The 24,669-nt window shown below is 44.3% G+C and overlaps 1 protein-coding gene across 1 annotated transcript; it reads left to right on the top strand.

Moving 5' to 3' along the window:
• Positions 1–2,199: 2,199 nt before the first annotated feature.
• Positions 2,200–22,088, top strand: LOC308292877 (uncharacterized protein; the record flags this gene model as incomplete). The annotated part of the gene is made up of 11 exons (XM_080735300.1): positions 2,200–2,297; positions 2,387–2,488; positions 9,963–10,049; positions 10,325–10,820; positions 11,006–11,162; positions 12,977–13,073; positions 14,213–14,332; positions 14,428–14,545; positions 15,136–15,280; positions 21,649–21,662; positions 21,765–22,088. 11 exons carry the CDS (start codon positions 2,200–2,202, stop codon positions 22,086–22,088), a joined length of 1,758 nt encoding a protein of 585 aa, XP_080591426.1.
• Between the last annotated feature and the right edge of the window lie 2,581 nt (positions 22,089–24,669).

The following is a 24,669-nucleotide window of genomic DNA, read 5'->3' as shown; positions in this document are numbered from 1 at the left end:
TTGCTCCGGAACAGCCTGATGTCAACAATCAGGTCCGCATAAGGAGATTCCGAACGTTTTGCGCCGGTTTCGGAAATCCGCGCATCGGGTCGGGTCGCGGCTCGGCACTGCACTCCGCGCCGCAACGGGGAACGCGCGTGCCGAATCTGAAGCCGGTGGGACGAACGGTTCTCGAGATACGCGGGGCACATACACGCAGACAGAGATTTGTCGCATTTATAGATAGATAATAACGCTGGCTTATAACGCAAGTGCTGTCAGCCTGTCAGTCTTCTTTTCATGGCCATAATTTGACCAAGAGAAGAGGCAGTCGCCTCGCAAGAATAAGGGATGGAGCTTGTTATTTTTTATTGATAATGAGCACCTTATTGCTCCTCATAATATGGATATTCTACAGAGACCACGTAGCAAGGAGGAGAAGCACAAGGTGACGTAACCAGGCAAAGAACTTCACCGTTTATGCTATCCACAAATATGCCCGGGTAACAAAAATGCACTGTGGCCGTAGTTTTGGAATTTATTCGTTTAGGTCCTCCGTTTCATGCGTTTGCATGTGGACACCCATGGGCAACCGTAAATGTTCCTCCCCGGGCAAGGATTTACCCGGCTTGGTGTGGTCGGGCTCTGAATCTCTATTCGGAATGAATTCATTCTGAATGAATAAATGCTGTGCATGTAAACGCAGCCAATGTCAACCATAGGTCAACCATAGGTCTAACTAGAACTGCACACTGTTGAGGTGCCAACTTGAGCCTTGTGCACAAGTAGGCCGTACATGGCCTACTTGTGCGCCAGCAGAGCGCACCATGAGGTGTGCTCTGCTGGCCTCATTGGCAGTTAATGATGACATTAACAGGAATGCTCTTATATACCAAACTCTGCTGACATCCCTAGTGGCATCACCTGGAATGCTGGTCCCTCATTAGCTGTTAATGATGACGTTGCCAGAAATGCTGGTCCCTGATTGGGCTACGGTCTTCAACAAGGGGGTACACCGACATACATACGTACCCAGCCGATCGCAGTACTTGCCAGCTCTGCTTGCGCGAGTAATTATTCTGTGTGTCCAACAGTTATTCAGGAAATGAAAAGGCTGTGTTGTAATGGATCCAATGTATTATTTAGTCACAAGCTCTTGTTAACTTGTTAACTGGTGTTCTGAATGAATTAAATTAAAAATGGGGTTTGAAGTTAAACAGGCTCATGTAGGAGAGTCAGGGGTTGACACTAAGGTCTCAGAGGCTGTGCAGCACAATAATGCCTAGAACAGTTATATTTGCCCTCAGGTCTTGGCCATTGCCCCCCACCTCTTCAGACTCCACCTCACCCCCCGGACATAATTCTCTCCTTTGTTTCAGTGAGGTTAACTTTGTAAAACCAGAGAGAGCGTCCCCTGCACCCAGCTGTCTGTCTATGAGAAGTGACACGTCCATGGGTCAGCCTCCTAACTTTAGAGAATCGGCCATGTAAGTTACACCATTACTGCTTCTGTTAAAGAACTATATACCAACATACATACTGTACATACAACTATTTTCCCATTGATGCCTTAATTTTAGATGTTAGGACAATTTTAATTGCTTCCTGTCAAACAAATACATAATGTGTGATTACATCAGCAGGTCCTAACCAATGACAACCTCCAATATTAATGACAGAGACTAACAACTGTCAATCACATAGCTCAATGGTCATAGCATGGCATTGCTCAGACTTATTCTGAGTCTGTCTGGCCACAAGGCTACAATGGTCACTCCCTTTTCCACATGAAGCTGAGACACTAGAGGGCAGTGTTACTCTGTGTAGTATGTCATACTAACTTGGTGGACACAGCATATAGCTCTACTCTTGCACACAATTTGTAAACATGTAAACATTTGCTAACGTTGCAAAGTTTAAATCCCATTTCCCCAGCCCCTAGGTGATAGGAGCAATAGGAAATACATCAAGATGTGTCGGAAAAAGCTATTTCAGCTGGTCTTTAAAATAATACAGACCCTTGTGTAAGTGTGTGTGTGTGTGTGGGTGTGGGTGTGGGTGTGTGTGTGTGTGTGTGTGTGTGTGTGTGTGTGTGTGTGTGTGTGTGTGTGTGTGTGTGTGTGTGTGTGTCTGTGTGTGTGTGTGTGTGTGTGTGTGTGTGTGTGTGTGCGCGCGCGTGCGTGCGTGCGTGCGTGCGTACGTGTGTGTGTCAGCCACAGGATGATGCAGGATAGAGGGGTGTCTCCTGCTGTCAGTATGAAAAGGTCCATGGATCACCCTTATAACTTTAAAAGAGAACTCACTACTCCTGACTCGGGGTGAGAATGAACATTAATATTAACAACAACAATAATAATAATTGTTGTTGATGTTTTGGTAACCAGCATACATTTCTGCTTTGTTTCAGTGTGGGAGCGTCCCCTGCACCAAGCTGTCTGTCTATGAGCAGTGACATGTCCAAGGGTCTCATTGGTGACTTTAAAAGAGAACTCACTACTCCAGACTTAGGGTGAGAATGAACTAAAATGCTTCAGTTTGATGGTTGCTTGCTCAACTAAATATATGTTAATAGTCACGTAATAATAATGGGTAATAATAATACTAAAATGCTTCAGTTTGATGGTTGCTTGCTCAACTAAATATATGTTAATAGTCACGTAATAATAATGGGTAATAATAATACGGTAATAATAATAATAGGGGTAATAATCAAAGTCGTGTACACTGTAGGGAGCTACAATGGAAAAAACTATGGCTCGTGGACCAACCGGTGACTTTGTACACGACTTCGTACATTTCCCATAGATTCTATGGGACTTGACCACTTGCTCCTGCCCTTCGTGTACACGGTCTGTGCCGTCTATAGTTTCTTAATGGGGGGCAGCAGAGAGCCATATGTACACAGGCCCTAGGTGGTGTCCACGACCAGTAGTTTTACATGAACCCTCAGAGGGACACTGTGGGCTTATCAAGTGGTCCGTGGTGGTTCTCAAAGTGAGGTCGGGGGACCCTCAGAGGGACACTGTGGGCTTATCCATACCTTGGCTACAGGGGGGAAATAATTAAATGTACTTTTCATCGTGCCTGTTGCTAAGGTATGGCAACATGATTGGTGTCTTGCAAGACACCAGTCATGTTGCCATACCTTAGCCTTTCCTGAACTGACGCCGCTGTGAACATGTGTACACAGCCAGCATATTACTCAATGCCAAACTTTGCACACACACTCCTTGCCTGCCAATCCACAACCTCCACCCCTCCAGGGACCCCCAGGGCTTATCTCCCGATTAGGACACTTTCCAGCATAGTGACATGCAGAACAAACTGTCCATATAGTATGGTTTACATAAAAGTCAGTTGTCTTTCACACACACACACACACACACACACACACACACACACACACACACACACACACACACATATATATATATATATATATATATATATATATATATATATATATATATATTTTTTTTTTTTCATTTATTTATTTCATAAATATTTTTCATCACAATTGGGTTTGTGGGGAGCCATCCCTGCTTCAAGCTGTCACAGCATGGCACCAACACTTCAAACTAGTTAAAAAACCCAATACAGCAGATCTACAAGCACCTCACAGATCTACAAGCACCTCGCACATGCCAGGGACAGAGTAGGTTGGCCTGCATAAGCCTTGCTGTCAACACACTATACTACACCACTCAGGCCACCAAGCCAGGTGTGGTCAATTAGTGCCTTCTTTTGATCAGTGGCTTCTGCTTGATGAGTGGCACCAGGCTGTCTTTGTTCCCTGGTCAGTCAAGTTCACTGGGAGAGAATGTTTCAGATCAGTGCAAGTGTATTTGTTTTCCATTTGGACTTACTGTGTTTTGTTGGTACAGTATGCGTGCGACTAACTAATATTTCTGATAATTCCAATTTGTTTGTTGTTTAATTAGCCGGATTGTGAATGCCCTGCATTTTTCTTTCATCTTTAGAACCACACGTGTGTAACAAAACAGAGTGGTGATCATTTGGTGTGGGTGAAGAGAAGAAAAACATTTCATTAAAGGAGTAGTTCACCCCCAAAGTGACTTTTTTTCTATTGAACTCACGTCTCCATGGCGTGAGTAATACATTGAAAAAATAAGTCATTTTGGGGGTGAACTACTCCTTGAATGTCAGTTTTGTGGTGTTTTGACTGGACACCCTGAGGATATTGCCAGATAGACAGACAGACAGACAGACAGACAGACAGACAGACAGACAGACAGACAGACAGAGAATTGTAGGCTTTAGTACTGTACTGTCTCGTGTAGCCCAACAGAGCCCATCACAGCACAACACGGCCCACCAGAGCCCAATACAGCCTACCAGAGCCCAATAGACTCCAGCAAACCTAAGTCCAGCCCAGTCCTGCCCAATAGGAGTATAGACCAGGGAAGGGGGGTAGTTAGATGACTGCACCAGACTCCACCAGGCTGCTCCATGCTCCAGCCAGCTTGTAGATCCTGTGTACACGGCACTCCTAACTCGAAAGGTCAAGGAAAAGGGTCGTTTTAGGCGTCAAAACAGGCCCTTTGTAGGCCTTGCATTTATTTGACTTGGTTCCAACAGATGGCGAAAATAGCTAATCTTCAAGCTCACAATGCCTCACTGTTTGGACAAAGAGTTGAGGCGTTACATTTTGTAAAACACGGCCTTGTGAAAATAGCAGATCTACATGCTCACAACACCTCACAACGCAGGGCGGCGTGAGCATGTAGATCTGATATTTTCACAATTTCTGCCCCTAATATTTAATTTATCATTTTAAAAGTATTAAAAAGTCCTTAAATTGTCTCTTTAGAAATGTGCAGATAGCCTCTGTATACTGTTGAGTGGAAAAACAATGTTTCACATTAAGCTAAACATTTGGGACCACCCAAGATCATTTGGAGACCCCTCTAGGGGTCCCATAGTTGAACCACTGACTTATAAGGGGAGTATGGAGACCCCTCTAGGGGTCCCATAGTTGAACCACTGACTTATAAGGGGAGTATATGAGGCTGGATCCGTCTGGAACACTGCACTAGGCTCTCGCCAGCTCTGTAGCTCTCCACACTTGAACAGTTGTGTCCTTAAATTCAATTATAATAATTAACCCCTGTATATACGGGCAATAGTTTTACATGACTTTGTGTACACAGCCAATAGTTTTACATGAACATGTTCAGGCTTTAGTACTGTACTGTCTCGTGTAGCCCAACAGAGCCCATCACAGCACAACACGGCCCACCAGAGCCCAATACAGCCTACCAGAGCCCAATAGACTCCAGCAAACCTAAGTCCAGCCCAGTCCTGCCCAATAGGAGTATAGACCAGGGAAGGGGGGTAGTTAGATGACTGCACCAGACTCCACCAGGCTGCTCCATGCTCCAGCCAGCTTGTAGATCCTGTGTACACGGCACTCCTAACTCGAAAGGTCAAGGAAAAGGGTCGTTTTAGGCGTCAAAACAGGCCCTTTGTCCTTAAAATGAATAAAAAAATCAAAAAAATATGTTTTGTTTCAGGCAGGACACACGTTTCATATTTGAAGCATGCCCGATCTGATGGAATGGGTTTCGTGTCTCTCCGACACTTTGAACCCTTTACGATTGCGAAAAAGACACCGAAACCCGGATTTTTGTCCTTAAAATCAATAAAAAAATCTAAAAAAATCTGTTTGTTTTACGCAGGAAACACTTTTCATATTTGAAGGATGCCTGATCCGATGGAATGGGTTTCGTGTCTCTCCGACACTTTGAACCCTTTATGATTGCGAAAAAGACACGAAATTTGCACGCCACCAACACGATTACACATTCTTTCGGATAAAAGACACTTATTCTGACTTACTTTTTGACGCTGAATCCAACAAACCCGGTCTCGTGTCTCTATGACACTCCTAACTCGAAAGGTCAAGGAAAAAGCCACTGTGTACACAGGCAATAGTTTTACATGACTTTGTGTACACGGCCAATAGTTTTACATGAACATGTCTAGGCTTTAGTACTGTACTGCCTCGTATAGCCCAACAGAGCCCAGCACAGAACAGCACAGCCCACCAGAGCCCAATACAGCCCCCCAGAGCCCAACAGAGTCCAGCAAACCTAAGTCCAGCCCAGTCCTGCCGAGTAGGAGTATAGACCGGGGAAAGGGGGTAGTTAGATGACTCCACCAGGCCATTACTGTCCAGATCTGGCTTGAATAGGCCAGACCAGGGTAGACAGGACTGCACCAGACTCCACCAGGCTGCTCCAGCCAGCTCTGTAGATCCTTGCACATGCGATTAACCACTGTGTACACGGGCATTAGTTTTAAGTTTTACATGAACCCTCAGAGGGACACTGTGGGCTTATCAAGTGGTCCATGGCCGGTTCTCAAAGTGAGGTCGGGGGGCCCACAGTGTCCCTCTGAGGGGACACGGCACAGACCGTGTACACGAAGGGCAGGAGCAAGTGTTCAAGTCCCATAGAATCTATGGGAAATGTACACAGGCGTGTACAAAGTCACCAGTAGTTTTACATGAACCCTCAGAGGGACACTGTGGGCTTATCAAGTGGTCCATGGTCGGTTCTCAAAGTGAGGTCGGGGACCCTCAGAGGGACACTGTGGGCTTATCAAGTGGTCCATGGTCGGTCCTCAAAGTGAGGTCGGGGGACCCTCAGAGGGACACTGTGGGCTTATCAAGTGGTCCATGGTCAGTTCTCAAAGTGAGGTCGGGGGCCCACAGTGTCCCTCTGAGGGGACACGGCACAGACCGTGTACACGAAGGGCAGGAGCAAGTGTTCAAGTCCCATAGAATCTATGGGAAATGTACACAGGCGTGTACAAAGTCACCAGTAGTTTTACATGAACCCTCAGAGGGACACTGTGGGCTTATCAAGTGGTCCATGGTCGGTTCTCAAAGTGAGGTCGGGGACCCTCAGAGGGACACTGTGGGCTTATCAAGTGGTCCATGGTCGGTCCTCAAAGTGAGGTCGGGGGACCCTCAGAGGGACACTGTGGGCTTATCAAGTGGTCCATGGTCGGTTCTCAAAGTGAGGTCGGGGGCCCACAGTGTCCCTCTGAGGGGACACGGCACAGACCGTGTACACGAAGGGCAGGAGCAAGTGTTCAAGTCCCATAGAATCTATGGGAAATGTACACAGGCGTGTACAAAGTCACCAGTAGTTTTACATGAACCCTCAGAGGGACACTGTGGGCTTATCAAGTGGTCCATGGTCGGTTCTCAAAGTGAGGTCGGGGGACCCTCAGAGGGACACTGTGGGCTTATCAAGTGGTCCATGGCCGGTTCTCAAAGTGAGGTCGGGGGGCCCACAATGTCCCTCTGAGGGGACACGGCACAGATTGTGTACACGAAGGGCAGGAGCAAGTGTTCAAGTCCAATAGAATCTATGGGAAATGTACACAGGCGTTTACAAAGTCTCTGAGTGTCCCACCAGGCTGGAGCAGCCTGGTGTTGTCTGGTGCAGTCCTGTCTACCCTAGTCTGGCCTATTCAAGCCAGATCTGGACAGTAATGGCCTGGTGGAGTCATCTAACTACCCCCTTTCCCCGGTCTATACTCCTACTCGGCTGGGCTGGACTTAGGTTTGCTGGACTCTGTTGGGCTCTGGGGGGCTGTATTGGGCTCTGGTGGGCTGTGCTGTTCTGTGCTGGGCTCTGTTGGGCTATACGAGGCAGTACAGTACTAAAGCCTAGACATGTTCATGTAAAACTATTGGCTGTGTACACAAAGTCATGTAAAACTATTGCCCGTATATACAGGGGTTAATTATTATAATTGAATTTAAGGACACAACTGTTCAAGTGTGGAGAGCTACAGAGCTGGCGAGAGCCTAGTGCAGTGTTCCAGACGGATCCAGCCTCATATACTCCCCTTATAAGTCAGTGGTTCAACTATGGGACCCCTAGAGGGGTCTCCATACTCCCCTTATAAGTCAGTGGTTCAACTATGGGACCCCTAGAGGGGTCTCCAAATGATCTTGGGTGGTCCCAAATGTTTAGCTTAATGTGAAACATTGTTTTTCCACTCAACAGTATACAGAGGCTATCTGCACATTTCTAAAGAGACAATTTAAGGACTTTTTAATACTTTTAAAATGATAAATTAAATATTAGGGGCAGAAATTGTGAAAATATCAGATCTACATGCTCACGCCGCCCTGCGTTGTGAGGTGTTGTGAGCATGTAGATCTGCTATTTTCACAAGGCCGTGTTTTACAAAATGTAACGCCTCAACTCTTTGTCCAAACAGTGAGGCATTGTGAGCTTGAAGATTAGCTATTTTCGCCATCTGTTGGAACCAAGTCAAATAAATGCAAGGCCTACAATTCTCTGTCTGTCTGTCTGTCTGTCTGTCTGTCTGTCTATCTATCTGGCAATATGTTCAGGGTGTCCAGTCAAAACACCACAAAACTGACATTCAAGGAGTAGTTCACCCCCAAAATGACTTATTTTTTCAATGTATTACTCACGCCATGGAGACTTGAGTTCAATAGAAAAAAAGTCACTTTGGGGGTGAACTACTCCTTTAATGAAATGTTTTTCTTCTCTTCACCCACACCAAATGATCACCACTCTGTTTTGTTACACACGTGTGGTTCTAAAGATGAAAGAAAAATGCAGGGCATTCACAATCCGGCTAATTAAACAACAAACAAATTGGAATTATCAGAAATATTAGTTAGTCGCACGCATACTGTACCAACAAAACACAGTAAGTCCAAATGGAAAACAAATACACTTGCACTGATCTGAAACATTCTCTCCCAGTGAACTTGACTGACCAGGGAACAAAGACAGACTGGTGCCACTCATCAAGCAGAAGCCACTGATCAAAAGAAGGCACTAATTGACCACACCTGGCTTGGTGGCCTGAGTGGTGTAGTATAGTGTGTTGACAGCAAGGCTTATGCAGGCCAACCTACTCTGTCCCTGGCATGTGCGAGGTGCTTGTAGATCTGTGAGGTGCTTGTAGATCTGCTGTATTGGGTTTTTTAACTAGTTTGAAGTGTTGGTGCCGTGCTGTGACAGCTTGAAGCAGGGATGGCTCCCCACAAACCCAATTGTGATGAAAAATATTTATGAAATAAATAAATGAAATATATATATATATATATATATATATATATATATATATATGTGTATATATATATATATATGTGTGTGTGTGTGTGTGTGTGTGTGTGTGTGTGTGTGTGTGTGTGTGTGTGTGTGTGTGTGAAAGACAACTGACTTTTATGTAAACCATACTATATGGACAGTTTGTTCTGCATGTCACTATGCTGGAAAGTGTCCTAATCGGGAGATAAGCCCTGGGGGTCCCTGGAGGGGTGGAGGTTGTGGATTGGCAGGCAAGGAGTGTGTGTGCAAAGTTTGGCATTGAGTAATATGCTGGCTGTGTACACATGTTCACAGCGGCGTCAGTTCAGGAAAGGCTAAGGTATGGCAACATGACTGGTGTCTTGCAAGACACCAATCATGTTGCCATACCTTAGCAACAGGCACGATGAAAAGTACATTTAATTATTTCCCCCCTGTAGCCAAGGTATGGCAGCTGCCATAGCTTGCCATACCCAATTGACGCCCCTGCATGTTCACCTCCAGTAGGTTGGGAAAGTAGCCTGCCACCCTGTGGAAATAGGCTTGAACTGCAAGATAGGACCCTAAAACAAATAAAATGGAATAAAAAAGCATCCGTAAGACGGATGGGCGAACAAGTGGTGTCCATACGTAGATGGGGTCCCAGAGGACATGTAGAGCCCACCCCCTTATTTTTCACGCCCCCAGGGAACACACAGCGGGGTTTGGAAATTTGTCGTGTACACCAGCCCTAGGACCTCGGCTTCGTGGACCGATTTAACGATAGGGGTAATAATAATAAGGGTAATAATAATAATTATTATTATTATTACCATTATAGTCATTGTTATTTTATGTTTTTGGTTACCAGCATACATTTCTGCTTTGTTTCAGTGTGGGAGCGTCCCCTGCACCAAGCTGTCTGCCTATGAGCAGTGACAAGTCCATGGGTCGGCCTATTACTTTTAGAGAATCTGTAATGTAAGTTACACCAGTGTGTTTTGTGTTAAAGGATGTCATTGTCTATTAACAGGTTCAGACATATCTACATCAGACTGATCATGCCATTTCTTTTTTTAACTTTACCTTTTTCTACAAAGCCGTTATATTATCTTCAGACCAATTTCAACCACTAATACTGATGACTGACATCTGTCAATCAATGAACAAACCCACTTCCAAATGAAGTTGACGAACGCAGCTAAACAATCACGTATGTTATCTCTTGTTCTCTCTCACACTCTCTCCTCTCTCAGTGAGTTCAGCTCCATTCTGCTGAGCTCAGCCTGCGTCAGGTGCAGTTTGTGTTCTTCCATTCTGACGAATCCTGTATCCATTCCCTGTGGACACAGTTACTGCAATCATTGCATCAATACTTACTGGTCCCAGCCAGGCCCAACTGGGGACTATGCGTGTCCCCAGTGTATGACCAGCTACTCAACCCGTCCTGTACTCTCCGTTAACCTAGCGTTGGACTGGACACTGCAGGCTCTCCAGGAGACCAGCTTTAGTCCAGCCTGTCCCACTCTGCCACAGGCTGGACCAGGAGATGTAGCTTGTGATATCTGCTCTGGCCTCAAGCTCCGAGCCGTCAAGACCTGTGTGACGTGTAGCGCCTCCTACTGTGAGAGTCATGTCAGGCAACACTACACTGACCCAGCACTGCAGAAACACACCCTGGTCCAGGCCAATGAAGACACCAAACTCTCACAGTGGGAGAGGAACTCTGTGAAAATGGAGGTCATCAAAGAGGTGAAAGTTATGTCTGTACACACCTGTGGTCATTAGGGCTTTAATGTCTGCTGTCAAACTGTTTTTTTTTGTCTTTCATTTCCATTGAAACATGCAAACTATAGTTAGAACGGAGAATTGCTGTAGCTTAGTCTATTATTTAGATAAAATACTTATCTAAATAAGCCTTGTCATCATTATTGTAGGAATCGTTTGAGGATAGTGTGTCTGAAGAGCATCAGGAGGTTGAAAGTAAGAGGAGGAAGATGGAGGTTGAAAAGGAAGAGACGTTCCAACATGGCAACCTGGAGCAATCTGACCTGAAGAATGTCTCCACACATCTACAACCTCTACAGGAGAAAGGTGACCCCCTGACCCCTTGCATATTAAACATGATGTATTGAGAAAATAACTCATAAGCTCTGTATCGTCTCTCCTCAGTGTCAGTGTCTCATATCAGTTTTCCACATCAAGCTTTCTCAAACCTTTTGAGCTCGAAACCAAAAAGATACATTTGGTGTCTCCCCGCAGGACCCAAATTTAGATTGGCTAATTATTTCTTAACACAAATCGTGCCAGCTATTGATGAATTAATCCCGCCAGCGTTTTCGTGTTTTTACCCTATTTTCCGAGCGCGAAAGCTTGTGTATATACACAGGGCCATTGGTATGTGCCTTTAAATATGGCTTTAAGTAGTTGGTGGGCTGCAGAGGTGTATTATGGGATACGCTTGGTGCTGTTGTACTTCTTGTTCAGGTAGAGAAGAGTGTGGCCACACATTTTACAAGGAAGTGATATTTTGTTTGTTTTACGAGTGATAATGAAGATAGAACCCTGGCTGTTCACAGGTTTACTTGGATTATATTTTGTTATTAAATCACCAGTTCTCCAGCACAGACTCCTTACTTATTTTAGCATAGAACAAGTTACAGTAAGGATTACTCTGAAACGAAGAGGAGGACGGTGGTTATAGTGCTCTGTGTCTTTGTGGACACGATCCTCAATTATTTCTTCTTTAGAAGAAGAATTGAACCCTATGGAGAAGTGCTTTTCATTTCCGGGTTATCTCTGCAATGCTTTCATCTCCTAGCAACCGAGGATCATTCTTACAGTTGAGAACGGCGATAGTAATAAGGTAGTTTTTTTGTTGTTGATGACGTCACAGCGCGGCTCTACTGTACTTTACTGTACTGTACTGTCTGTCACCGGCCCGTCTCCCCTTGCCGCACTATGAAAACCTGGACATCACCTTACGTGAAAATATATTTTATTACTAAACTATGTAAAAATTATATTACCTCTCAGATACCGGTATCTTAGTTTTAGCTAAATTGTTCATGCCAAATAGTTAGTTTATGCTTATTTGTTGAAATTATTAAAATCACTGCTGGGCGGTTGAAGGCTGGATTCCAGCCGGGGGGAGGTAGATAAAGATGGACACAGTAGTGGTGGTGCTCGGTGACCGTGACAAATGCACGGTGCAGTGCTGTCATAGCGATTTTGATAATTATAATGAATATAGCATAAACAAACTAGTTCACATGAACGATATCGATGTAACTAAGATATCCAATTGGCTACATATTTTTTATATAATTACAATTATAAAAATACATTTATGTTGAGGCCACTTCCTCATTTTCCACCGCGGTAACGTGAGCCGCCCAGTAAGATGAGCCGCAGGCAGAGAGAGCTCTCGGACTCTTTTCAGACTGTTTAGACCACGTGACCTACTGTATCATAATGTACATTTTCAGGGCTTGACATGACACCAGAGCGTCCTGACCGCGTCACGCCACCCGAGCTGGGACCGGCCCTTGTACAGCGGGCGCTAGGGTTCGGCGATGATGTTGTCTACCCACCAGACCCGTCTTGAAACACGGACCAAGGAGTCTAACGTGCACGCAAGTCGTAGGGTATTCAGAAACCCTGTGGCGCAATGAAAGTTAAGGGCGGCGCCCGCCGCCCCAGGTGGGATCCCGGCCGCTCCGGCGCCGGGTGCACCACCGGCCCGCCTGTCCCGCAGCACCGGGGAGGTGGAGCATGAGCGCGTGCGATAGGACCCGAAAGATGGTGAACTATGCCTGGGCAGGGCGAAGCCAGAGGAAACTCTGGTGGAGGCCTAAAAAATCCTAAAATCCAAATGATCCTAATGTTGCTCCCCTCTCTGTGTCCAGGTGATAATCCAATGGGAGGAGGTGGGGTCTCTCCTCAGAGTCAACAGGCCAGCCTGCTACAGGACACCAGGATGCATGTCAACGTCAACAGACAGGGGTGAGAGGACACATCACAACAAAACACATCATGATATACGCTGAAACCTCTTCAACTGATCCAAAATGCTGCGGCATGACCAGCCAAAATTCTCACAAAGTCTCCCCCCTTCACCCGCTCCCTCCACTGGCTCCCGGTTGCTGCCCACACAGAGTAAAAACACTGATGCTGGCCTTCAAAGCAGCCAAAGGTACGGCTCCTCCATACCTCCAAAACCTGATCGATCCCTACAACCCCACCCTTTCACTCAGATCAGGGACACAGGGATGCTGTCTGACAGAACCTTCACTAAAAACCAGAGGACAAAAATCCACTCGTCCTAGACAATTCGCCCTCCTGGCCCCCAAACTGTAGAATAAACTCCACGTCGCACTCCACGGCGCACTTAGAACAGACTCACTCCCTAGCTTCCACCGTGGTTTGAAGACTCACCTCTTCAGACTCCACCTTAGCCCATAGCACTTACAGTAGCATAGCACTCACCTGCCCTTAATGACTAGGGGGCGGCAGTGGCTCAGGGGTAGAGAAACCGCCATTAGAACATGGAGGGTCCTTGAGCAAGACTCTGAACCCCTAGTTGCTCCCGGGCAGCAGGTTGGTGCCTTGCATGGTTTCCTCTGCCATCGGTGTATGAACGTGTGTGTGAAATTCGTGAATGGGTGAATGTAATGCACAATCTATGTAAATCGCCTTGGATAAAGGCGCTATATAAATGCACCATTTACAATTTTAACATACAATGAAATTATTTTTTATATATAGCGTCTTTTAACCCACTGTTTTCCTGGAAAACTATTACTCAGCCTCTGTAGCAGCTAGTAACAAAATTCCAAAAACTATTTGATAGCTTTACCTTTGGCTTTCATAGAAAGATATTTTTCCAAAAAACTACTGTTGGCTACTACATACTGTACCTACTGTAATACACAAAAATGTGTTCCTGGCCTGAGGGGTAAAAGCACAAAAAATGTCTTTTGCTAAAAAGTTTAGGAAACGTTGAGATGGAGAATATCACACACACACACACACACACACACACACACACACACACACACACACACACACACACACACACACACACACTCATACTAGCGCTACAAAGGATGAATTTATTTTTGTTTTATTTCTCCCTGGCTCAGGCTGATGAATGATGGCGTGGGTTCAATGCTGACGGGCGACCCTCCCTCTGCCCCGGGCACGAGGAAGAGATGGCATGAGGACATCACACAGGACGAGAGAAACCGCATGGTGCACAAACTGTAAGGGACAGGGAACATCATCTCTATATAATATAGCCCCAGTGGTTTACATGGTTGTCCTCTAACACCACACCTCTATCTCTTCTCTCCCACAGTATCCTGGCCATCTTTCCTAACCCAGATCCCGCCATCCTAAAAGACAGACGGATGGAGAACTTTGTGGCCTATGCCAGGATGTTGGAGGGAGACGCGTATGAATCGGCCAACAGCAGAGTAAGCAACATTATGAGATATCCTCTAATATTAATAATCACTGACATGAATAAGACATTTGTTGTAATAGGTCATTTGGAGGTGTCACAGGCCAGTGAGTGAATGAGCAGTAACATAATGTATGATGTGATGTTGACAAATTCAGTAAAATGCCTGAGATGGGTGTTGAATTGATACCTCGCCCTCCCAGGTTATTCCACCTCTTCTGTACATCTTGTTGTTATCTTGTGAACAGGACCTGTGTGTTGTTTTCCCTTGGCTGCTACAGCCCAAATCCACATTTATATGGTACAAAGACAGGAACAAAAACATTTCCCCAAGATTCTTAATGTTATACTACTGTATGTAACCTTTTAGATAAATTCGTTAATTGATATTTTGATATAATCTTTCCCTCGTATATTTTTCACATACATTTGTTTTTTAGACAACTTGACAAACAACATAGGCAATGGAAATGTATATACGGTACGTAGTTAGAATAAATACTGTGGCAATACTACGGCAGTATGACTTTATCCCTCCACTGTCCTAATTGTCTTTCCCCTCCTCTCCTATCTCCCTATCTTACCCTTTTCCCCCCTGCCTAGGCAAAGTACTACCACCTGATAAAGATGAAGGTCTATAAGATCCAGAAGCACTGGGAGGAGAAAAGGAGGACCAGGCTACAGATGCAGGTCCTGGGGCTGCAGGGGCTCCCCGGGACGGGTCAACCTCCCACGGGACGACCTCCAAGTGAGTGAGACATCCATGACCTGTATGAACCCTAAGGTCTAATTAAACCATTTGTGTGATAGAACGTGTCCAACAAAACGATTTTTCTCTCCCTATATTTTGCATTGTTTACAATGGGAATGCTGTTTTTTTGTTTAAACACAAGCAGTGTGATGGGATGCTGAGTGTTTATTTTGAACTCACAAGTTCACGTGTGGTATTTGCATCTGCTTGCTGAGAGTTAAAGTATTTCTGATGTTCTTCCAATTGGCCAGTAGTTGGGGGGAATCCGAAATTTTCGTGACCGTGAGAGTATAGGTCAGTTTCTCAGTGGTTTTGAAGGTTAAATAACAAATTGTGCTCCCATGCCCCTCGCAAAAATGTGAGCACATTTTTGACAGCTGCTGAAAGTTTGTCTCATTCACTTACTATTAGGGGTGTAACGATACACTTTAATAGCGATTCGATACATATCACGATACCTGGTTGACAATACGATACATGGACGATATTGGTTCATTCATGGCGATACGATACGATTCGATTCGATTCAATGATTTAAAATCGATTTAGTAACTATTTAGCAAAGAAATTAAATCTGTGTGAAAGGTGTGGATAGTGCAGGTTTTTAAGGGAAACGTGTATTATTACTAACCCAAACCTGCACCTTGACATGAACCCAGAGATTACACACATTTATCGATAGACCAGTGTAACTATATGGAAAGGAAAAGTAATTGAACCCCTCCTTTTAATTTTTTTTTCTAAAAAATGCTAAATACAATGCACAAGTACAGTAGGTAGTATCGATACAATCGATTCTTTGCACTGCCGATTCAATACGATACAAAAGTAAACGATACGATTCGATTTTAGCTGTTTTCATTCGATATACATCGATTTCTTAAGTTAAAAACGATATTTCGATACAGTTACTATATCGTTACACCCCTACTTACTATATATACACTATACTATAAAGAAAAATAATACCCCCAAAAGATCTGCTCTAAGTGAATCCATTGCAAGCATTTGTTTTGCATGAAAACATTCCTTGGGCTAAAAACGGACCCCAAAAGACTGTGAAAAGTGATGACTCATCACTAAACTACAGTTGGAAGGGTTTTTAATGTGAGCGTCTTGGCGTTTTTAGACAGAAGAAAAACATCAAACCGAGTTTGAAGTGAGCGGTGGTGCGTATGTTTGTGGCCGTGTGTGTGCTTGCGTGCATGTGTCTGTGTGTGACTCAACAGCGCCACTTGGTCACCAGCGGGATTGCAGCTCAGTCTACAATGTAACGTGGATAGATAGTATGATGGAAAAATATTAATCCAGTCGGGTGAAGTTGACAATATTGAAGAAAGTTCAGCAACAGAGAAACGGCATACACAGCATCAGAGATCTGGCCTTCTGGCCAGAGCTTACACCCCGTGGGCCAGAAGATCTCCTGAAGTGTCATATGGGACACCTCTTATACACATAGATGCTCTCCATAAATGGAGATAGAATAGAAACATCTATACTAAGTACCATACAGTATATAATAAATGAGCTGCTAAAGCACAGTAAAACTACTAGTAAGACACCTCAGGGTGACTTGCGACCTCAGTGTGACATGTGACCTCGCCCTTTAGGGTGAGGTCGCGCCAATTCCTGGCCATCTGGCCAACCACAGCGTTTCTCTGACGATTCTAGTTGTTGTCATTCTGGGGGGAGTTTGTTCATGTTTTTGTGAGGGTATCAACCCTAGGAAACACGGGGAGAACATGCAAACTCCACACAGAAAGGCCCTATCGCCAACCCCACCTAGGGTGTGGGCGCTGATGACGCGGAGCGAGGAACACGCCACCCATAACGTATATGTCCTTAATATTGATAACATAATATTCTTAATAATGTCCTTAATATTTGTAAGCGTTATGACAGTAATATTAATATCAATATTAATAAAATATGAATATTAATAAAAAAAAATATTTTTTCACAAAATTATGAAAAATATATTTTTTCTTCTCGTTCACTGTTCGAAACGTAGATTCTTTATATTAGCCTAGGCATTTAAGATTCCAGTACCAATCACATTGATTCAAAACACACAGAAAGAATGTCAATGTCCACACTGGTTACTTAAGGTTAAAATATGAAAAAGTGATTTATTATAAAAATCATAAAATGTACATTCAGACTAGCATAACTATGTCTGATTCTTCAAGCAAAATATAGATAAATGGGTTCCTAGGGAAGTAGTAGGCATAGTATTTTAAAACCTGTCAAACTGTACAAAATAGATGGCAGGCTACTGTACATGTTATCCAGTGTTGCATATCGTTTCCCCAAAAACATATAAATCAAAACAATCACCAAAAGAAAAGAAATGAAAGAAATGAAATAATCGAAGATCATTAAACATTCAATATCTAACCCTACTCTATCTTAGTTGCCATTGACACAGTAAACACTGCCTTACTGTGTGTGAGAGGAGGAGAGGAGAGGGAGCTAGTTGGTTGCTAGCATGTGCTAGGTCGGCCATGTTGGCGGGGCGTCGTCGCCATGCGGTCTGGCCATGCGGCCTGAATGGAGGCAGCCATCTTTGGAGAGCCACAGGAAGTGGAGCGTGTGCAGAGCAGGATGGAGAGGCACCCCCCGCTGGCTGGAGGAGGCGCTTGCTCAGGAGCAGGAGATCCTGCTGCTGTTGAGTGGTGGTCACCCACGTCTGTTGTCTTCACCGCTGGAGGGGGAGAGAGCTCGCACGCTCCAAATCTCACTGTCTGGGTATCTGGTTGATGTCGTCGTCGGAGTGGGAGAGATAGCGTGCCTCAATCCCACGGACTGGCAGTCCTGATGATGAGTCCGGCAGGACTCTATGTTGCGAGAGACCAGGGGACAGAGTCCCCTGTCAGCTGAGTGGTCTTGAGATCTCCTGTGCTGTTGTTATTTGTTCAGGAGCATTTTTGGAAGAGAGCTTTGGTTAGCCGGGGGACAGCCGTCCCCGGCCAGCTGAAATAGTCTCAGGGCCTGCTGTTCTGTAATGGTCAGTGATTTTTTTCCAAGAGAGTGAGGGAAAACCAGGAAATCTTCTTATAGCGAGTAGGAGGGCTTAGTCTCTTGGCCCCGCAATGGGTGGAGTCGAAGCACAGTCTCTTTGGCAGACCCCTTTAGGAAATTAAGTGAAATTAACTTTTCCCTGTTAATCCTCTAAAGAACGTGATTTTCGTACATTTGACCAGATATTAATAATCATCATTAATATGCACATGTACAGATACCAAACATCATTGCTTTAGATTGTGCAGAGAGTACATGATGGTAAAAGTCGAATAATGAGAGAAATACCCAATTGCATCACGCCAAATTGGTATATGGTTGGCGTACATCGTGTTAGAATACAACCGTGTAGTTTAATGTTATAACATTTCATTGCATCAAGCTGTTCCTGTCACATTCCATGTTTCTCATTGTCTCCTAATGTTGTCTGTGTGGCTCATAATGTGGGCACACAAGGAGCCTGCAAGTAGGATGCAGGATGCTGTTATCAAGATGAGCTCATACCAGAGAGCAATAAAACACAGTTGGACAGTTGGGAGAGGGGTGTTGGGTTACACCATGGAGTCCACTCCACTTTGGAGGAAACGGTTAAGTCACTGATGTCCGTGGGGGAGGGGTACATTCAACTCAAGTCTCAACCCCAGGGTCCATTTGGTTATGAATATCAAAATTCATAACTTTCTTGTGTCTATATCTAGCGTTCAGGCTACATATTGACAATATAGGAATCTCCATACTGTATATGGGCATAAAACGTACGTAAGTAATGCCAAGCAGGGCCTTGGTTTGATGCCTGTGGATCTCCATATATGGGCATAAGGGGGTACCCTAACATTCTCATTTTTGGCCTGGGATTTATGACATCAGAAATCTTCATGTATGGGCATAAAGGGTTTTTTTCTTTTCCCTGTAAGGAAAGCGATGAGATTCCGAGACAGTTTTAGTAAACATTTAATTTATTTGAAACATATGGACTAACACATGCCGACTAGGGTGCCCCTCGGTAGATAGAAAACTGTTTGGACGATGCGGTGAGCACTTTATTGATTTGTACATGTTTTGAGCCTAAAATGGACTTTGGGTCTCAACCAGCAAGAGCGTTCTGACTCCCCTTTATAACTCCTGTAGAGACGTAACGTCAGAATATTAGTGACCTCTACTGGAGTTATGATTTATGGCTAGATTAAATAGATTTGTATCTTCGCTCAGATGGCAAGAGGTCGAAGTAGTGATGCAGAAGAATAATACAATACAACAGAACAGGTTGAATAATGCTTTTGTATAAACAAATGAAACGTGATTGTTTTGGTCATGTTGTCTGCGTAGTTTGTACGTGTGCCAGAAAGATGAGCTTCTTATAATTTTCCCACTTCTTTTCAATTGGCCTTTCTGGGGGGGATGAAGCCCAGACTTTGAAAACCACTGGCATAGCTAACAATGTGCTTGAACTCGACTGTTGAAAACCTGTTGCAAACTTTACGTGTGCCCCTACAACGATACCGTGCACACAAGCTAAACATATTGGAAAGATGAAATAATGAATTATGAGATCGTGCCCCCAAATGCTGTTTAACGTTGGGTTTTACTATATTATGTCATTATACTGTATATTCAAATAAATAATATACTGTATATTATTTTATTTTTTAATGTTTTCCTCAGTGGGCTTGCCACAGGAGAGGAGGCCCATAACCACTGCAAGGAGAACAGTCACAGTCAAGCCTCAAGTAATGGGTGTTGTACAGCCTGGTGAGCCTTTCAGTTCTGTCACAGCATCGCTTTGCATGCGTTTCTGTGTGTATTATTGTCTCCACCAGCCGAAGGCATGGGGGAGAGTATGTTTTCCCCTTCGTGCGTCCGTGTGTCCTCGCAGTTTGTGTGCACCTAATCTCAGTCGCCGTTGGCCCGGTTGGTGATAAAGTGAGCACACACATTCCCTTCAAATGGGCCTTTTCTAGCGCCACCTAGTGGCCGATGTTCGCAAAACACATTTCTGTGCACTACTCTTACAGATTTTGTCCAAAAATCCTACAAATCGGTAGGCAGTATCTCGACAGTCATGTGATCTACACGGATCTGTCCGATTTTGCATATTCCATCCTGATTGGCTAAGATTGGCTTCCAAAGTTTGTAGAATTGAGGCGTTTTGAACAAAATGCCTCAAATCCCAAACGCAAAGTGCAATTATCATGAAATCGCGCACACACGTTCCCACTAGGTCGAGGAAGAAATGCCACTTCAAATTTTTGAAATCAGCCTCATGGTGGCGCTATAACAGGCCGATTTGTGGTTTTACCTATAACTCCACCGATCAGTTTCAAACTGATCCCTAGAGGCCAAGGAAAACCCCTTTCCCTGTATTTTTCACATCAGCCTTTTATAGCGCCACCAGGAGGCCGACTTATGTAAAACACATTTTTGGATATTACTCCTTGAGATATTATCCAAAAATCACGAAAATCGCTACACAGTATCTCTATAGTCATGTGATCAAGTCCGATCCGTCTGATATTTCATATTCCATCCTGATTGGCTAATATTAGCTTCCAAAGATTGCAGGATTGCTCAGTTTTTGAACAAAATGCCTCAAATCATCAACGCAGCTTGCGATTACCGTGAAATTTGCCACACATATTCCCACTTGGTCAAGGAACAAATGCTACCTTTTTCACATTGGCCTGTTATAGCGCCACCAGCAGGTAGACTTTAGCAAAACACATTTTTGGAACACAATGCTTCAAATCATGCATGCAGCGTCCAATTGCCATGAAAGATCTAAGGTGAAGAACATATGCCACCCTTTTTACATTGGCCTATTATACAGTAGCACCACCAGGACGCATGGCCTGGTGGAGACCTATGCTCGGAAGAACTGCTTCTAGTTATTAGTGTGTTATCCTTATAGTCCAATTCAGTGATTCTCAACCTGTGCGTCGGGACCCCCATGGGGGCCCCAAATTATTTTTTGGGGGTCCCCAGATGATTAACCTAATGTGCAATATTGTTTTCTCACTCAACAGTAAACAGACCAACATGTTTAAGTGTATAGAGGGTGTTTTCTGAAGTGACAATTTGAGGACATTTTAATTGTCAAATATTAGAGGCAGAAATCATGAAAATAGCCTATCTACATGCTCACAACGATGTGAGCATGTAGATCGGCTATGTTCACAATAGAACCACAATACAAAATGTAAGAGAATGTCAACTCTTAGTGCTCGTCGTGATTATTTTGGGGGTCGAGGCCTGAAAGGGTTGAGAACCACAAGAATCATGTATCCATAGTATTAGTGAAAAGGTAGTGAAAAGTGGAGATGACTAAATATGTGTTCTCCCTCCTGCAGGTGGGAACTCAGGGGTGCCCCCTGGTGGTGGTGGTGCTGCTGCAGCAGCAGCAGCAGCAGCAGCAGCAGCAGCAGCAGCAGGGAAGCCTCAGACATCCTAGACCTCTTACATCCAGCCTGGCCAGCTCTTCACTATCCAGCCCAAGGTAGTGCCTGTCTCCTCATCCTCCTCCTCCTCCTCCTCCTCCTCCTCCGTCGCTAGTTGGCCATGGAAGTTCCTGGAAACCCTGACGCTGGACTCCCAGCCCAAAGCCACCCCGGTGACCGGCTACGGTTCATCATCCCAGGCCGCGTCCCACCAGGAGTACCCTACCGTCAACCTGTGTGACCTCCACGACTTGGACAGCTCGCCCAGCGGCGCCGGGAAGCGCCACAGAGTCCTGGATGAGTTCGACGAGCTGATGTCGGCCGACGAGGACCGCCTCATTCCATATTTATAATTAAAATGTTTTTTTTTTTTTTTCTTCTTTTTTTTTGAAAATATTTGTTTTATTGAGCACATTCTGAATGACAATACAATATATCACAATATTTCACACATTTGCCCATATTTTTTGTTGTTTTTCTTCCTTCTTTCCCATCCCCCCCAATGTTCCATGCTGTCATCACAGATACTGATTCAAAAGTCTTTGCTGTAGTTCTTTTTTTTTTTTTTTCCAAAAGACAACACATTGCAAGGGTGTGCGGGTATCACTTCTCAATAAGAAAATAGAAAAGAAAAGCACACATTAAAGAAAGTATTTACATTGCTGCTGAGGAGGCACCGGGCAATACACAAGAAAGGAACCAAACTTAAGTAATGGAATACAACAGTAGGAGGGAGGGGTACGTTGGCTTAGTAGAAATATATGAAACCTATTATAAGCAGGAGGATCAATGGAATTATAAGAAGTCTGCTCTCAAGGGGGTTATATGAATTATCCACTTATCCCAAATTTGGTAGAATTGTTCTTTGCGGGTTCTAAGGAGATAGGTTAGCTTTTCCATTTTGAAGATGTCCATAATTATCCCATGCCAGTCCCCCAGTGTGGGTGGGTTTGTGGTTAACCATCTCCTAGTTATTGATTTTTTGCTTGCCACCAGGAGCACCTGTAATAATTTTTTATCATTAAATTGGTTTATGCCCTCCACATGTCCCAAGTACAATGTTTCAAAGTTAAAGGGTATTTGGCAATTAAAGACTGAGCACAATGACTTATGAACATCTTTCCAGAAAGCTTCCAGCTTAGAGCACCCCCAAAAAATGTGATAATGATTAGCTCTTTCGACTGCACATTCTCGCCAGCAAGGTCTAGTCTCACCCTTATATTTTTCCTGGTAAGGGGTCTTAAAGAACCTAATTATGTTCTTCCAACAGTGTTCTCTCCAGTCCATGGAGCATGTCGAAGACCATTGGAAGTCCCAGATCCCTACCCACATCTCCTCTGATATCTCAATACCTGCCTCCCTCTCCCATTTTTCTTTGATGTATATAGTGCTGTCATTATTTGCGTTACACAATGCAGTGTACAGCATGGAGATGGATTTATTGGGTACCATAGTAAGGGATAACTTCAGTATTTGGAGAAACTGAGATTCGATTGGTGAGAGATCTTTGAATTTACATTCATGGTTTATATAGTGTCGGACCTGGAAGAACCTAAATTGATCCTGCCTCTCCAGACCATGCTTGTCCTGGAGTGCTTGGAAACTCTGTATTTCGACCCTATATAAGAGTGATAAGTAGTTAGTAATGCCCTTACCCCTCCAGACTTCAAACCTTCTATCTGTCCTGTTTGGAGCGAAGTCCGTGTCAAAAGCACACCATCTAAAGATTCTAAGCATTTTGCTGATACCACATGACCTCACAACCTTTTGCCACACACTTAGTGTGAGATTCAACCATGGGTTCTCTAACCTTTCCACTCTAAGTGCCAGGCCCTTGTCGCCTATGATTGCCTGAAGGGGGAAATCTGAAATGAGATTGGACTCTAACTCCTTCCATTTAGCCTTGTACTTGCCATTACACCAGTACAGGAGAGGGGCTATCTGTGCTGCATAGTAGTAGTTCTTTAGACAGGGGAGGGCCATGCCCCCTTTTTCTTTACTCAGTTGCAGAGTGCTAAATTTAATTCTTGGTTTCTTCCCCTGCCATACGAACCGAGAAATCCATTTATCCCACTCTCTGAACTGGCTGTCTTTGACTTCTACTGGGAGATTCCTAAAAATGTAAAGAAGGCGAGGGAGAATATTCATTTTAACTGTGCTGATTCTGGAATTTAGGCTTAGGAAGGGAATCAGATTCCATCTATGCAAGTCAGACTTTATTTTATTCGATATGGGATCGTAGTTGGCCTGTGCTATTATTAGGGGGTCCCTTGTTACCTTTATTCCCAAGTAAGTGATTGCGTCACTGTCCCACTTTAAGTCATACTTTTCGCGTAGGCTCCTAGGGACAGTATAGTTCAAGGCCATGACCTGTGTCTTAGAAATATTGAGTGTATACCCTGATAGGTTACCAAAATGTGATAGCAAAGTCATCAATGCATTAAAGGACTCCTCTGGGTCCCCCAGGTATCCCAGGACATCATCTGCGAACATAGCCACCTTGTGTTCGGAGCCACCCATACTAATTCCTTTAACAGCTTCAGTTTGTCTTATTAATTGACCTAAGGTTTCGATGAATAAATCGAAGAGGAGGGGAGAAACCGAACATCCCTGCCTCGAACCTCTCTCCAGGACAAAAGGGTCGGATAAGTCCCCATTAACCTTGATGCGGGCCGTTGGTTCGTTGTACAAGGCCTGGATTGTTTTAATGAAATTGTCATGAAAACCAAATTTCCCTAGTACCTTGTACAAGAAGAGCCAGCGGACAGAATGGAACGCCTTCCTAGCATCCAGCGCCACCAAAAGGGCCTTTGTCTTGTCCTTAGCTGTCTGACCCAGTATGTGTAATGTTCTCCTAATATTGTCAGTAGTCTGACGTCCACAAATAAAGCCAGCTTGATCAAGATTTGTGACAGAAACCATAATGTTTTCAAG

Source organism: Nannobrachium achirus (assembly GCF_963921795.1).
Source record: "Nannobrachium achirus genome assembly, chromosome: 10".
Classification (NCBI taxonomy): domain Eukaryota; kingdom Metazoa; phylum Chordata; class Actinopteri; order Myctophiformes; family Myctophidae; genus Nannobrachium; species Nannobrachium achirus.
Note: the sequence above shows the minus strand (reverse complement) of the source record. Positions and strands in the feature narration are given on the sequence as shown.